The sequence below is a fragment of the Pangasianodon hypophthalmus genome, chromosome 17 (genome assembly GCF_027358585.1).
Source record: "Pangasianodon hypophthalmus isolate fPanHyp1 chromosome 17, fPanHyp1.pri, whole genome shotgun sequence".
Lineage (NCBI taxonomy): Eukaryota > Metazoa > Chordata > Actinopteri > Siluriformes > Pangasiidae > Pangasianodon > Pangasianodon hypophthalmus.
The window spans coordinates 25163754-25180322 of record NC_069726.1 but is presented as its reverse complement, the minus strand read 5'-3'; the positions used below and the strand labels follow the sequence as shown (position 1 = coordinate 25180322).

At 40.0% G+C, this 16569-nt stretch overlaps 1 protein-coding gene across 4 annotated transcripts in view; it reads left to right on the top strand.

Annotated features, from left to right (window-relative positions):
• The window catches only part of LOC113525332 (drebrin-like protein B), a 31747-nt gene that overhangs the window by 6679 nt on the left and 8499 nt on the right, over positions 1–16569 (top strand). For 2 of the 4 annotated variants that reach the window (XM_053241571.1, XM_053241570.1), the window contains exons 1-5: positions 10393–10562; positions 10909–10964; positions 11611–11723; positions 11840–11914; positions 16228–16374. In XM_053241571.1, coding sequence (XP_053097546.1) covers positions 10477–10562; positions 10909–10964; positions 11611–11723; positions 11840–11914; positions 16228–16374 — 477 coding nt within the window. In that variant the 5' untranslated portion in view covers positions 10393–10476. The other 2 variants (XM_026911817.3, XM_026911816.3) reach the window with 2 other exon arrangements.

The window sequence follows — 16569 nt, the reverse complement described above, 5'->3', positions numbered from 1 at the left end:
CATCGAAATACCAGTTTATTCGTGTCAGTTGTACAGCTGTGATCAGATAACCTGGGATGGGTGTTAATACCAGGTCTGAAAGGGCAAGATGCTACCTGGGCTAATAGCAGCGACCTGGAGAGAGTCTGTGGCAGAAAATTTATATGAAATCAAAATAAAATAAAAATATTACATTTACATTTATGCCTGTGCTTTAGTCAGTCTCCTGAATCAAATTAATATTCTATTCTATCCCCAAGTCCAGAGGTACCCTGTTCCGTTCCTCTGTGTACCAGGGTAGTATCTGATAGATCTCCTTGTACCGCTGAGTGACAGTAGGAGGTTTTATGCATCTCCTAGCCAGCAGTAGTAGTTTATCACTCATTTTGAATTCTTCTCTACTTAGGAACTCTGTTTGAGGAGATTTTGTTCAGTTTTTTTGTAATATTACCCCAAGATTTTGAAATCACGGGGTGCCACTATTGTCACTGTTTTACATTTACATTTATGCCTTTGGCAGATGCCCTTATCCAGAGCTACTTACAGAAGTGTTTTGAAGTCTTTATCAATAATATTTAACACTGCAAACATTATCAAGTGAGTGACAGAAAATCACACTCTGTTTACATAAAGAACTATTTGATAAAACATTTAAATGTTATCCCATTTTGAACTTCAGAAAATCGCATTAAGTAACCCAGCCACTGGGAGTATACTGTCAGTGCAGGTCCCAAGCCCTCATAAAATGGGAAGATTGCATCAGGAAGGGCAACCGATGTAAAACTTGTGCCAATCAAACATGCAGACCAATGATCCGCTGTGGTGACCCCTAACGGGAGCAACCAAAAGAACAACAACAACAAAGTCACATCAGGTGGAGATGCTTGTTCACTGTCATTTGTGAACCAAATTGTTGGTACTCTCAGACATGGATTATTAGTAAGTAAATGAGTAGTCTCACCACAGAGCCTCAAGGGACTTTTTTGAAAATATTGTTTAAGCAACTGTTGCTGCCTTTGTTTTATGTAATAATTTTTTCCATTTCTTTTCTACTTCCATAATCATTTTAAATTTTTTCTTTAAACTTTGAATATATTAGATTTGTTAATTATTATATAAAGATTATTCTTAATGTACGCACATTTTAATACTATTTTTCATCTATTCATCTTCAGTAAGTGCATTATCCTAGTCAGGGTCACAGTGGATATATATTAGCATGTACTAATTTATAGTGCTGCTAGAAAGTTTGTGAAACCTTTACAATTTTTAGATTTATCTCAGCATAAATCTGACCTTAAATGTGATCAAAACTAGATAAAGAGAACCCAATTAAACAGCGGCCCCAAACCATGATGCTGCCACCACCAGGCTTCACAGTTGGGATGAGGTTCTAATGTTGGAATGCAGTGTTTGGTTTTCACTAAACATAATGCTTTTCATTTAAACCAAAAGGTTTTTCCAGTAGGCTTCTGGCGTACCCATGTGGTCTTGAGCAAACTTTGGAGAGTAGTGGCTTCCTCTTTGCTATCCTAACTTGCAACACTGTTCTTGTTCAGTGTTTCCCTGATGGTGGACTCAGAAATATTGTCAGTACTCAATGCAAAAGTGGCCTGCTGGTCCTTAGATGTTACCCTGGGGTTCTTTGTGACTTCCCGTAATATTATTCACCGTGCCCTTATGGTGAGTTTTGCTGGACGACCACTCCTTGGGAGAGTATCAGTGGTGCTGAATTTCCTCCATTTATATATCATATGCCTCACAGTGGATTGGTGTAGGCCAAACTCTTTAGAAATGTTGTTGTAACCTTTTCCAGCCTGATGTACATTGACGACTCTTTTTCTGAGCTCATCAAGAATCACCTTTGATTGAGGCATGGCACACTTCCATAAACCTGTGTGGTGAAGACCAAACATTGATAGTGAAGACCCAAGTTTATGTTCTTGAACCATGGGACGGCCTGCTAAACTCATGGCTGATTGCCATCCTCTTGATTGAAACACCTGATTTCAATTACTTCAATTTAAATTAGCACATTCTCCTAGAAGTTCTTTTTCTCAAAAAGATATTTGCTCAAAAAAAATGTAAAAACTACAATGCATTTTGCATGATTTGAACTGGGCTCTCTTTATCTAGTTTTAGGACTTAGAAGAAAATCATGTTTCAAGTCAAATTTATGCAGAAATACAGAAAATTGTAAAGGGTTCACAAACTTTCTACATTTATATTTATGGCATTTGGCAGACTCCCTTATCCAGAGCGACTTAAAGAAGTGCATTGAAGTCTCTATCAATAAATACATCCTGATACTGGTTCACTAGTTCTCTGACTAAGAATACCATCAGTCTTAAGGATGAGGTGGGTCTTGATGCATGCCTTCCCGAGATGTGGTGGGTTCAGTTGAGCAGTGCTAGAGGATCGGAGGGAGCGTGGTGCAGTGCGGGGTGTGATAAGTGCTTTGAGGTAAGTGGGTGCTGGTCTGTTTTTGGCTTTGTAGGCAAGCATCAGTGTTTTAAATCTGATGAAGCAGCTACAGGAAGCCAGTGGAGGGAGCGTAGCAATGGGGTGGTGTGGGGGAACCTAGGAAGGTTGAACACAAGTTGCGCAGCTGCATCTTAGATCAGTTGCAGAGGTCAAGTGGCAATTAGAGGCAGATCTACCCGAAGCGAGTTGCAGTAGTCCAGTCTCGAAATGACAAAAGACTGAACAAGCACCTATGTGGCCTGTGTGGAGAGAAATGGATGAATCCTTCTGATATTGTAAAGGAGAAATCAGCATGAGTGTGTCAGATTAGCAACATGAGATGAAAAGGACAGTTGATTGTCCATGGTTACCCCAAGGTTGCGTGCAGTGACCGAAGGTGAAATCAGAGAATTGTCCAGGGAGATCGCAAGATCCTGACATGCGGCACAGTTAATTTTCTAGCGGCAATGTTAATTCTTAACATGTTCACTATTGTATTTCAATTAAATTGTATTTGTATAGGGCTTTTAACAGTGGAAATTGTCACAAAGCAGATTTACAAAAATACATAAAATCAGGATATAAATTTATGAATTTATCCCTAATGAGTAAGCCAGAGGTGACGGTGATGAGGAAAACTCCCTGAGATGATGTGAGGAAGAAACCTTGAGAGGAACCAGACTCAAAAGGGAACCCATCCTCATCTGGGTGACACCGATTATAAATAATTCCCTTCTGTAACTGTGTACTATATAGGCTGTGTGCTAACAATGCAATAGTGTAAACAGGAACTTATGAGCTTTTGAGCAACTTATAAGTATGAGCATCCAAGTCATTTCTGAATTATAGTTTCAACTTAAAGTCTGTTGTTTTGAAGTTATTAATGCTTAGATAATGGAGACTCAAGTGCAAATCTTTTCTTAGCAATTGCAGTCCTAAGGCTATTATTGGAAGAACACCCACAGCCATCTTTAAGATTTCTATGTTGTACCATCCACAGTAATCTCATGGAGATCTTTAGGCTGTCCATGTGGGCCATCCTCAGCAGCAGCGAGTGATTTTCAAGTGATGAGAACTCCAATCAGAAGTAGGGCATCAGAATGGATCAGGCAGGTCCGGAGTTCAGAAGAGGTCAGGATAACTGGTATCTCAGGAGTAGCATATGTATATAGCTTGACATAGAGAGAGAGAGAAAAACACAGTTTATTAGGTATGCTCATTGTGAAGTAATGGTTAAAGACAATGGTTATTGCATTCAGAGTGCAAGCAGGGACTCTGGCATAACAGCATAACTAAAAGGGAGAGCCAAAAGGCAACACAGACACGAGGGCGCCCTGGGACATAAAGCTCCAGCCACTCCACCGTCGACAAACCTGAGTGAACGCGTGAGAGTGGGGAGGGCGACAGCATCCAAACATCCCAGTTCCCCACAACACTCTATGCCTGTGAACCCTCCAGACCTGCTCCTGTACCTAAGAAAGCTATTCACAAAAGGCTTGACTAAACAAATATGTTTTCAGCTGAGACTTAAACACTGAGACTGTGTCTGAGCCCCGAACACTAAGTGGAAGGCTGTTCCATAACTGTGGGGCTTTGTAAGAGAAAGCTCTACCCCCTGCTGTAGCCTTCACTATTCCAGGTACCAACAAAGAGCCTGCACCTTTTGATCGAAGTAGGCGTGGCGGATCATAAAAGACCAAAAGTTTGCTCAGGTACTGAGGCACGAGACCATCCAGTGCTTTATAGGTCAATAGTAGTATTTTCTTATCATTTCGAAATTTGACCGGGAGCCAATGCAGTGTGGATAAGATAGGGGTGATGTGGTCATATCTTCTGGTTCTAGTAAGGACTCTCGCTGCTGCATTCTGGACTAACTGGAGCTTGTTTATGCTCCTACTGAAACATCCAGACAGTAAGGCATTACAACAATCCAACCAATAAAAGCATTATCCTAGCAGTATTTCTTAGATGAAAGAAGGCTATCCTATAAATATTACCTACATGAGCTTCAAATGAAAGACTGACTCCAGTAATCACACCAAGGTCTTTTTCCTGCTGCACATGATGTAACTGAAAGACCATCCAGAGTTACTATGTAAACAGAAAGCTTACTTCTAGCTGCATGTGGTCCCAACAGAAGTACTTCTTTCTTGTCGGAATTAAGTAGGAGGAAGTTACTTGACATCCGGTGTCTAATATTGTTTAAACATTCCTCAAATTTATTAAGCTGTTGTCTCTCATCTGGCTTTGCTGAAACATACAACTGTGTGTCATCAGCGTAACAGTGGAAGCTAATATCACGTTTACGAATAGTTTTACCCAGAGGTAGCATACAGTTGAGGTCAAAAGTTTACATCCCCTTTCAGAATCTGCAAAATGTTTATTATTTTACCAAAATAAGAGGGATCATACAAAATGCAATCCATCTTTTCACACTGAGGACAACTGAGGGACTCATATGCAACTATTACAGAAGGTTCAAACGCTCACTGATGCTCCAGAAGGAAAAACCATGCATTAAGAGCCGGGGGGCTCAACTTTTGAACAGAATGGAGATGTGTACATTTTTCTTATTTTGCCTAAATATCGTATTTTTTTCATTTAGTACTGCCCTTCAGAGGCTACAGAACATAGTTACATGTTTCCCAGAAGACAAAATAAGTTAAATTTACCCTGATCTTCAAATTCAAAAAGTTTTCACCCCCCGGCTCTTAATGCATGGTTTTTCCTTCTGGAGCATCAGTGAGCATTTGAACCTTCTGTAATAGTTGCATACGAGTCCCTCAGTTGTCCTCAGTGTGAAAAGATGGATCTCAAAATCATACAGTTATTGTTGGAAAGGGTTCAAATACACAAAAATGCTGGAAAACCAAAGAATTTGTGGGACCTGAAGGATTTTTCTGAAGAACAGCAGGCAGTTTAATTCTTCAGGACAAACAAGGGACTCATGAACAACTATCAGTAAACAAAAAAACACAGCTGTGGATCATTCAGGTAACAACACAGTATTAAGAATCAAGGGGATGTAAACTTTTGAACGGGGTCATTTTTATAAATTCAACTATTATTTTCTCTTGTGGACTTTATGTAAACATCTTTTATGTGAAATATCTTATTCAGGTCAGCACTAAATAAACAATAAACAATAACATGCATTCTGTATGATCCTCTTATTTTGGTAAAATAATAAACATTTTGCAGATTCTGAAAGGGGGATGTAAACTTTTGACCTCAACTGTATATAAAGAAAAGAGCAGTGGTCCTAGAACAGAGCCTTGCAGAACACCAAACTCACCTTTTACATCTACAAACTGATAAGGATCAGTCAAATAAGACCTGAGCCAGGAGAGGGCCGTTCCCTTAACTCCAGCAACATTTTCTAATCTATCAAGGAGAATAATATGATCAATGGTGTCAACAGCTGCACTAAGGTCAAGCAACACAAGCAAGGAGACACAACCCTGATCAGAGGTCATTTACCACTTTAACCAGCGCTGTCTCTGTGCTATAATGAGGCCTAAATCCTGACTGGTAGATTTCATAAATGTTCCTATATAGGTATGAGCATATCTGCTGTGCTACAACCTTTTCCAGGATCTTGGAGATAAAAGGGAGGTTTGATATTGGCCTATAATTAGACAGTCGACGGGGTTCAAGTTCAGGTTTTTTAATCAGGGGTTTGATAATTGCTAGTTTAAAAGATTTACGTACAAAGCCAGTGCTAAGGTTCGATTGTTTCTGGAATTTGAAGAAACATTTAGGTAAGGGATCTAGTATACAGGTTGATGAGGAAATTAGTGAAAATAGTTTGGTCTCTTGAAGGGGCATAAATCATTCTAATCATTGATCTGATATTGTTATATTATATTATCTACAGGGTTAGTTTTAAAACTGTCTGGCTTTAAATTAATACTCTGAATGTTTTGCCTAATATTTTCTATTTTGTCAATGAAAATATTAATAAAGTCATCGCTGCTACATATTGATGGTGTGCATGCCTCTGTGGTGGTCTTATTCCTAGTTAATTTTGCTACAGTATTAAATAAGAATCTAGGATTATTTTTATTTTCTTCAATTAGGGTGGAGAGATACATTGATCTAGCAGCACAAAAAGCTTTTCTATAGCTCAGAAGGCTGTCCTTCCATGCTGTTTGAAATACTACCAGTTTAGTTTGACGCCATTTACATTCTAATCTTCATGGTCTGTTTTAAGGTGCGCGTTTGATCGTAATACCAGGGTGCTAGTTTTTCTCTCTAATTATTTTTCTTTGTAGTGGAGCTGCATTATCTAGAGTATAGTACAATGTTGATTCTAAGCATTCAGTCACCTGATCAAGTTCTTCAGGATCAGATTGTGATCCAATGAAGGCTGATTACTCTGGGATATTATTGATAAAACTCTGTGTAGTAGCTGACATTAATGTACGTTTGATGCGGTAGCCCAGTTTCAAAGATTTTATGCTGCGGAGTTTCCCAGTCCCACACTACATCACTTTAAAGGAGTTTCCTTAGTGGGGCACTGACCTCAGACATGTTTGGTACAAACTTTGCAAGGTATTGGACCATACGTAGAAATCACATCAGGGCAAGTTTATCTTGTGGTTCAGGCATCTCCACAATTGCTTTTATTTTATCTTGGTCTGGCTTCAAACCTTCTCCACTCAGTACATGTCCTATGTACTTTATTTCTGGCATTCTACTCTTGCATTTGTCTTGGTTTAATTTCAGATTTATGCTCCTGACTCACTCTACAAGTCCTCTGAGTCTTTTATCATCTTGTTCCACACTATTGCCCCACACAAGTATGTCATCCATGATATTCACTACTCCCTCTAGGTCCTCAAGTCTCTGAGCAATGCACATCTGGAAGACTTCTGGGGATGAAGAAACACCAAAGGGAAGCCTCTTAAATGGTATCTACTGAATGGTGTGTTAAATGTACAAAGTTTAGAACTTTCTTCATCAAGCTGGATTTGCCAGAACCCATGGTTACTGTTCTGAGTGGGTAGTGTTCTCTCTTTATGGCCTTGTTTAAATCTTGTGGATCGATACAGATTCTTAGTTTGTTTTCCTTCACTACCGTTACCATACTATTGACCCAGTCAGTGGGTTCTGTCTGCTTCTCGATAACTCCAAGGCTTTCCATTCTGTTGAGTTCTCCTTTTATTTTGTCTTTTAGTGCACCTTCCTTGGTGGATTTATCACAGGAGTCACTGCTGGATCAATCTTTATATGGTGTAACCGTGGTATGCACCCCAAGCCAATAATCACATCATCAAACTCTTTCAGGATCTCTACTTTGTAGATTCTCTGGACCAGTCCTAATTCTGTGCAGGCTGATCTTCCCAGAACGGCAGGTGAATTACTCTGTATAATCTGGAATTCAAGCTTAGCTTTATTGTCTTTATACTGGCACATGAGCTTTGCTTTTGCTCCCTTTGGCTCCATCTTCTGGGCAGAATACTCAGTTAACGTGCAGCTTGTTTAGTCCATCGACATGGTTTTCCCTGCAACACCTCTGAAGTATTTGTAAGAAAGTACGTTGCACTCTGCTCATGTATTCAGTTTAAAAGTAAGTGTTTTATTATTAACTTTCCATTTGTCTTTTTCCATTCCTGTGGCAGCAGCTACTGTGTCCATCTGGAATGCATTTTTCTCTCTTTTCTGCTCAGAGCTTCTGCACTTGTGTCTCACTCCCAGCTGCTGCTGATGTTCCTACATGGACATCCAAAAGATTTGCACATCCTAAAATTAGTCAAAGTCTAAACCTTCTTCAATTAATAATCTCATCAGATTCTGGAGATTTGTGCACAATTTGCTTACACACAACCTGTATACAAAATGATCATACTGAACATCCTGTAAAACACATTCAGTACTGTTTGTCTTTACTCTTCTACACCTGAATACTGTAAAGAATTATAATTGCACTATCTGCTGTGTTCGCTGTTCACTTAGGAAGAGGTGTGGAGTGGAGCGCCAGGCCCAGAGACACACACATAACAGGGAGAGAGAGAGAAAAACACAGGAAATACCAGGAAGGGGAAAAAACAGGAAAACACAAGGGAACGGGGAAAACACCGGAGCCTAGCCCGGACCATGACAAGAACAAGCAGAGACCATGCAGGCGTTTAGCAAGCAAGCATTCCCATTTTATTTGTACAGCACATTTAACAGTTGACTTTGTCAGAAAGCAGCAAAGCAGAATATAGATTTAGTTCCCTAATGAACAAGCTAGAGGTGACAGTGGTGAGGAAAAACTCTGAGATAACATGAGGAAGAAACCTTGAGAGGAACCAGACTCAAAAGTGAATCCATCCTCTTCTGGATGAGAGCTGGTTAGAGCCATTATAAATATTTACACTACTATAACTAAACTATAAAGTCAAACTGTACTGAGTGTATTAAAAGGATCTTCCTTAAGAGCATCAATGTCTTTATTGATTACAGTGGAAGTTTTTAGGTACAAGTCTACAGTATCTAAGTGAAAAATTATCCACGAGACTTGGAAATAAATGTTTTTATTAGTAAACTTTAGGATCTGTGTGGGACCATTCACAAGAATGTTTTCTTTAGAGAACAGCAAAAACAAATCACAAAGTAGAAATCTGAGAGCATGAAATAGTTCATGGTGCACACTTATGATTGCGTGGCCTTGATTTTGTATCTCATGGCCATATTATCTGAATTGTTATCCACAATTTAGTGTGTTTTGGCAACAGTGGTGTACTGTAACAAAGTACATATAATTTGTTAGAGCACTTTTTCACTATCTGCACTTTTTTAAGTACTCAATTTTTGCAACTTTATACTTTTACTCCATTATTTTCTGCAGCATGTCAAGCATTAGTTATTGCTCTGAGGTAGGAGAACATACATAAATGTGTATAGTTCTGACAACCCTCTTCTTTCTCAAATGCATGTCGCAGCTAATTTTGAGCATTTCATCTTGTTTTTTTTGTTTTTTTTAATAGCACATTTGTGTGGGAATGAATGTCATATTTTAACTTCACAAATCATACTTTTTTTTTTAGTTTTTTTATTTATCAGGGACTAAATAACAATTGTGTGGTCCTCACCAACTTCTATAAATAAACAAATAACCTCAGACAGATTTCAATATTTTGTTCAATATTCAATTCAATATTTTGTTGTATACAGAGATATACAGTGACATTAAAGGCTTTCATACTTCATATGTAGCATTTTTTCCAAAATATATGCCCTATTATTCAATAACACATTATTATTATTATTATTCAGAACCAGCATTTGCATCTCTGAGGCCACAGCTGATGTCCTTTCTTCTTGGCATGATGTAGACACACACCTGAGTGCTCCAGAACACCAAACTGCCAAAAGTTCTGGTTTTACAGAGGTAGTCAACACACGTCTTGATGATTAACTAATCTTATGCATTTCATTAGTAACAACTGGCTGCTAATTACTCTCTTAATGATTGTGGAAGTAGGAAGAGTGTACTTATTTTTTCCCACCACGTTTCTAAATGTTTTTGGGGAAAAATGACTACATATTGAAATCTGTTATGTTTTTTGTTAATACCTGAGGTTATTTGTTTGTTTATAGAAGTTGGTGAGGAACACCCAATCGTTATTTAGGTCCTAATAAACAAAAACATGGAATTGAAAGAGGGTGTACTTTCTTTTTCCCATGACTGTATCTCGATTAGAAACACGTCATACACACATAACAAACACACAGATTGGAGTGATCAGGGTGGAATGTAGGCTCTGATGAGTGATCCAAAGACACAGACACACACACCCTACTTCACTACCTGTGTGTGTGTGTGTGTGTGTGTGTGTCAGAGAGAGAGAGAGCGAGTGAGTGAGTGAGTTTTGAGGTGTTCCTCTGCTCTAAATGTTCCCAAACTGGTTTAGCATGATTTTCTAAACACAGGTTTGGCTTAAGGAGGTAAGTGTGTGTGTGTGTTCTTTAGAGTTGAGACAGCAGTGTTAATGGTGTTCATGTCAGAGTTTTATGATAATGTGTTTTTAGATTAAGACTTTATCAATGATGGCGGTGAATCTGAGTAAACACGGTGCAGAACTCTCAGATGCTTATAATGAAGTGGTGAACGGAAAAACTGACACTGACTGGTAAGATGCACAACTTATTACACTTTACACACAGCTATCCACACAGGCTTACACATAGCTATACACACATAGCTATACACACACTATCACACAATAACACTCACTAAAATAGACTATCATGCACTAACACACAGTAACACAGCTTAACACACACTAATAGACACTAATGCACACTAAAACAACCTAACACACACTCACACATTAACAGAAACTATCACACACTAACACACACTACTGCACAGTGACACACACTGTCACAAACTAATACACACTAGTGAGTTTGGACTTTAGAGAAGATACAATTTTCTCTCTTATTTGTCATTTGCTCTGTGTATCTGTATTTCAGGGTTTTATTCACATATGAAGGAAACAGCTATGATATCCAAGTAGCAGCAAAAGGAGGTGTGTGGGTGTGTGTGTTCAGGTGGAGGTTTGAGTTAATCATGTTCCTAACTGTGTTCAGGTGGAGGTTTGGGTTAATCATGTTCCTCATCGTGTTCAGGTGGAGGTTTGGGTTAATCATGTTCCTCATCGTGTTCAGGTGGAGGTTTGAGTTAATCATGTTCCTCATCGTGTTCAGGTGGAGGTTTGGGTTAATCATGTTCCTCATCGTGTTCAGGTGGAGGTTTGAGTTAATCATGTTCCTAACTGTGTTCAGGTGGAGGTTTGAGTTAATCATGTTCCTAACTGTGTTCAGGTGGAGGTTTGGGTTAATCATGTTCCTCATCGTGTTCAGGTGGAGGTTTGGGTTAATCATGTTCCTCATCGTGTTCAGGTGGAGGTTTGGGTTAATCATGTTCCTCACCGTGTTCAGGTGGAGGTTTGGGTTAATCATGTTCCTCACCGTGTTCAGGTGGAGGTTTGAGTTAATCATGTTCCTCATCGTGTTCAGGTGGAGGTTTGAGTTAATCATGTTCCTCATCGTGTTCAGGTGGAGGTTTGAGTTAATCATGTTCCTAACCGTGTTCAGGTGGAGGTTTGGGTTAATCATGTTCCTCACCGTGTTCAGGTGGAGGTTTGGGTTAATCATGTTCCTCACCGTGTTCAGGTGGAGGTTTAGATGAGATGGTGCAGGAGCTCGACGTGGGTAAAGTGATGTACGCATTCTGCAGAGTGATTGATCCGAATTCCGGAGTGACAAAATTTATTCTCATTAACTGGGTGAGTTAAAACAGAGGAATGGTGTTAATTAGAGATCCTTTAAAGAACTTTCATTAAAATGCCATTCAGAAGAACTGCAGGAAATATACTCTGTGTGTGTGTGTGTGTGTGTTTAGACTGGTGAAGGAGTGACCGGTATGAGGAGAGTTGTGTGTGCTAATCACTTCCACACCATGGCCAGTTTTTTAAGGGTGAGTTTTACATTTATTAATATGGAGAAGATGAAGATCATGTAATGTGTGTGTTTTATTTCTCTGCCACAAATCAATTATTCTGTTTTGCAAATATTTTGCAGAATACCATCTCAAATATTCAAATATTCTACAGGGACAAGAAAAGCTCAGGATTTAACTCATTTAAAATGATTATGAGGTGGTAAATTAACTTTTTTGTTTTGAGAGAGATATTAACTGTTTAACGTTTAATAATTAATGGAAGAGGCCTAGTTCAAGCACTAGAATTAGGCAAAAAAATAAAATAAAATGGAATTGAATGAGGTCTGTAAGTGGTGTGTGTAGGTGTGAATTGGCATTTAGTATTAATCAGAGATGTATTATTTTATTTTTCTCCGTTTAAATAGTGGCACTGAAAAGCATGCGTGTGTGCAAGTTGATTTTAAATAAAGTGCATTAGATTGGATGGAGTAGTTTTGCAGTGGAGAAGTGTGGGTTTTGTTTCACTTTGGAAAACTGTTTCTGTACAGCTGTAAGTAAAGTACATTTTTGTATTCAATGCATCTGAATACCTCGTTGTAAATGACTGATAGCTGCTGATCAAGAACAACACGTTGGGCAAGAGCTGTTAGTTTCACTCACATAGTGTCATCTGTAGATATTTTCTCGCCTAGCTAGTGCTGCTAGTAGTGAACTCCTCATACTCCTCATGAACTCCTCATACCTCGAGTTTTATGTTTAAGATGTTTTATCAGGTTGCTTGTATTGTAGGAAGATGCTGTATTTTCACAGAGCACAGTTTGTAGTCTGTTTTGCTGCTTTGCTTTGATCAATATTTGTAAAATATGTCGGGATTGCTGTCATTAATATGGCAATGTACATTAGCCTTACTTCACACAGTATCACCTGATATCAGATGTTGGTATTGGGGCATCTTTTGCAAGTACTACATAGTATTTGGCCGATACCTGATACCAGTGTAAGTATCAATGCCTTCCTACTTTATTAATAGACATTGACACATCACAGCTTTACAGAAATCCAGATGTACATTTAGATCCATAATGAACGAGACAGAGGCGACACTGGAGAGGAAAACCTCCCTGAAAAGAAATGAGGGTGAAACCTTGAGAGGAACCAGACTCAAAAGGGAGACAATCCTCTCCTGGGTGAGACCAGATCATTACAGAATACAGCTGTAGAAGAGCAAAGACAAACAGTTCTGAATGTGTTTATAGGATGATCAGTATGAGCAGATTGTGTATGAGTGTCCTGGATTGAGCACAGGACAGTCCTTATGATTGTAGCAGCAGGTCTTGGCTACGAATCTAGATTCAAGATTCAACAGTTTATTTATCACATAGCTCTGAAGACTGTGCATAACAAAATAATAAACATACAGACAATATAACAATGGGTAATAAGATAAGAGGGGATTCAAGACAATAGCAAACAACATAAGATCATTCAGAATAATTACACGAGCAACAAACACATGCAAAGAGCATACAAAATACATGTATTTATGTATGTACATGTATAAACACATATACAATCTGGCCTGTGTATGTGCAAATGTGCTATATATGGCATACAGTACAGAAGCTATATGCTGGTGCTGTGCATGTGTGCATTTAGTGTCATGTGCAGAGGAGCTGGAATAGTCTTCAGGAATTCAGTGTTCTGACGGGTTAGGGGAAAAAGATCCTCTTTAGCCTCTCAGTCCTGACCATGTGGCTGCGGAGGAGCTTTCCAGACCAAAGCCATCCGAATAGTTCATCGTTGGGGTGTGTTGGATCTTTTGGGATTATTTCTGCTCTGGTATTGCACCAACTGGTATAGATGTCCTGCAGGGTGGGAAGTGCTGAACTGATGATCTGTTCACCATCCTCTGCAGGGCTTTGTTGTCCACAGCACTGCAGTTACTGTACCAGGCGTTGATGTTTCCAGTGAGATTGCTCTCTATTATGGCGGTATAAAAGGACTTCTGGATAGCTGAGGAGATGTGCAACTTCCTCAAGTTTAATGTTTGAAGAGGCCATGACAGGTCCTTGAAGAGGTTTGAAGAGCCCATGACAGGCTGACATGTACACTGAGGTACCTGAAGCTGCTCACTCTCTCCATTAGGGTCCTGTTGTTCATAAGAGCTGTGTATGTCCTCTGTTGCTCCCTTCCGAAGCCCATAACCAGTTCTTTAGTCTTGCTGATGTTTAGTCTGGCACCACTGGAATAGCCTATTCACTTCATCCACATAGACCTTTTCATCATTCTTGGTGATCAGGCCTACCACAGTGTCATCCACAAACTTGTGGTGTTGGATCAGTGGGTGGCTCCCTAATCACGTGTGTATAGAGTGTACAGCATAGGGCTTAAAACACAGCCTTCCGGAGCTCCAGTGTTGAGAGTGAGGGCAGAATGAGGAGCACAGTCCCAGCTACCTGAGCTTACCAAACAGCCTAGGGGGATTATGGTGTTAAAGGCTGAACTGTAATCAATGAACAGCAGTCTCACATAGTTCTTCCTTCCCATGCACAGATGGGATATGGTTGTGTGTGGGAGACAGTGTCATCTATCTGATTAGTAAGTGAACTGGAGAGGATTGTAGGTTGCTGGGCAGAGAGGAGCAGATGAGGTCAAAGCACTTCATCACCCCAGAGGTCAAAGCCAATAATAGTGGATCTCTTAACGCATGTGGGGACAATGGACTGTGTCAGGGACAGATTGAAAATAGTGGTTAGCACAGGTGCAGCACAGGAGCAAGTTGGTCAGTGAATGTTTTCGGAACCCTTTCAGGTTTATCGCCTGGGCCCTTTGCCTTGTGCACGCAAGCACGCAGCCTTGTGGTACATCTGTGTTTAGGATGATGGTGGAGGAGGAGTTGTTGCCAACTCTAACAGACTGGAGTCTGTTGGTCAAAAAGTCCAGAGTCCAGTTGCAGAGAGTGGGACTGATACCAAGACTGGAGAGTTTGAAGATCAGCTTAGATGGAATAACAGGTGATGAGTGCCAAAGACGTGGAGGCATAAGAAGTAAGTAAAATGAAATTAAAAAAAAAAAAAAAAAAAAAAAAAAAAACACAGTCTTAACAGAGCAGCCATGACAGCATCTGAACTCGTCCACGCAATCTTGATTTATCAGACAAAGACTTCAATTCAATTAAATTTAGGGAGAACACGGATTATTAGGTATGCTCTTGACCTGTAATGGTTTAAGAAGATGTACATTGTGTGCAGAGTGCAAACGGGGACAAAACTAGCTATGACAGCATAACTAAGAAAAAGCCTTAGGGAGAGTCAGAAAGTATCACAGACCTGAGGGCGCCCTGGGACATAAAGCGGCCAGCCACTCCACTGTCAACAAACCTGAGTGAATGCGTAAGAGTGAGGGGGGCGACAGCACCGAAACATCCCACCTCCCAAAACACTCTATGTCAGGGGTCTTCAATCTTATCCACAAAGGGTTGGTGTGGCTGCAGGCTTTCTTTCTAGCCAAATAGGAGGTACACCTGATAGTTGATTGGAGCCCAGGAAGAGCTGATTAAACCTAATGGAAACAAATGTGACTCCTGCCTGGTTGGCCTGACAAAACTTGTAATGTATCACAAATAAAACTACTGCTAATGACTAGGAAAGAAGAATGACTAAACATCCTGCACTCAACAGCCAGCTGAATATTTGCTATGTTTATCTCTCACCCCTCACACGGACTGTTCACACCCCTCCTGTCTGGACTCAGGCTACGGAGCATCCGGGCCAAGTCCTCCAGACTTCTGAACAGTTTCTTCCCGCAGGCAGTCAGGCTGGTTAAGTGAGGACTATGGGCTGAAAGACTAGAATATCAGCAGGAGGAAACACTGTGCTTGGCTGTGCTTTAGGCTGAATGCTTCTGCCTGTTTCCACATTGACATCAAGATTGGACAGATTAAAAGAAGGACAGAATGACCATTTACTGTTTTGCCATTTTAATTCCCATACTGGGCATCACGGGAGTTCCTTTTTGTGTTTTTGTCAGTGGCCCAGAATAAAAAGTAAAATCCGAGTGAAAGCCAAAGAGCCCACTGTAAGAGAATTCCCCTGCTACCAATGCGAGAGCTGGCAGGCCTGTCAAAGTGATGATGTAGGAAGGACACTAGGCACCATAAGAAGTATTTGAACTAGAAGGCACAAAGGGAACTGGAGTAACATGGACAATGTTTAGGCATACCTGTATAATGAGAGGGGGAGTGGTTATAGGCGGAGCCTCAGAGAGGAAGATTTCATGGCCATAGCTTTTGTATTACGTTATTGTGTGTAGTACTGACACATATGTTTGTTGTATTTGTGTGATTGCAGGGAGCTCATGTGACAATTAAAGCGCATTCAGAAGACGATGTTGAGCCTGAACTCATCATGAATAAAGTCTGTCAGGCTGTAGGAGTGAATTACAGCTTACACACTGAATCAAATCAATTCAGCAACGCTGCAGCTTCACATCCTGTGGTGAGACACTGCGTGTCAATCTTTAATAAACAACATGGTGAGATATACACTGTGTGTTTATAGCATGCATACCATGGTGTTTATAAAAGATTGCACAGGGACAAACACACAGCGCGTTCTGGATGATTTCAGATTTTACTATAGCTATTAAACCCATCAATCTGACAGGAATAATAAAACCATGTTTCTGTGTGT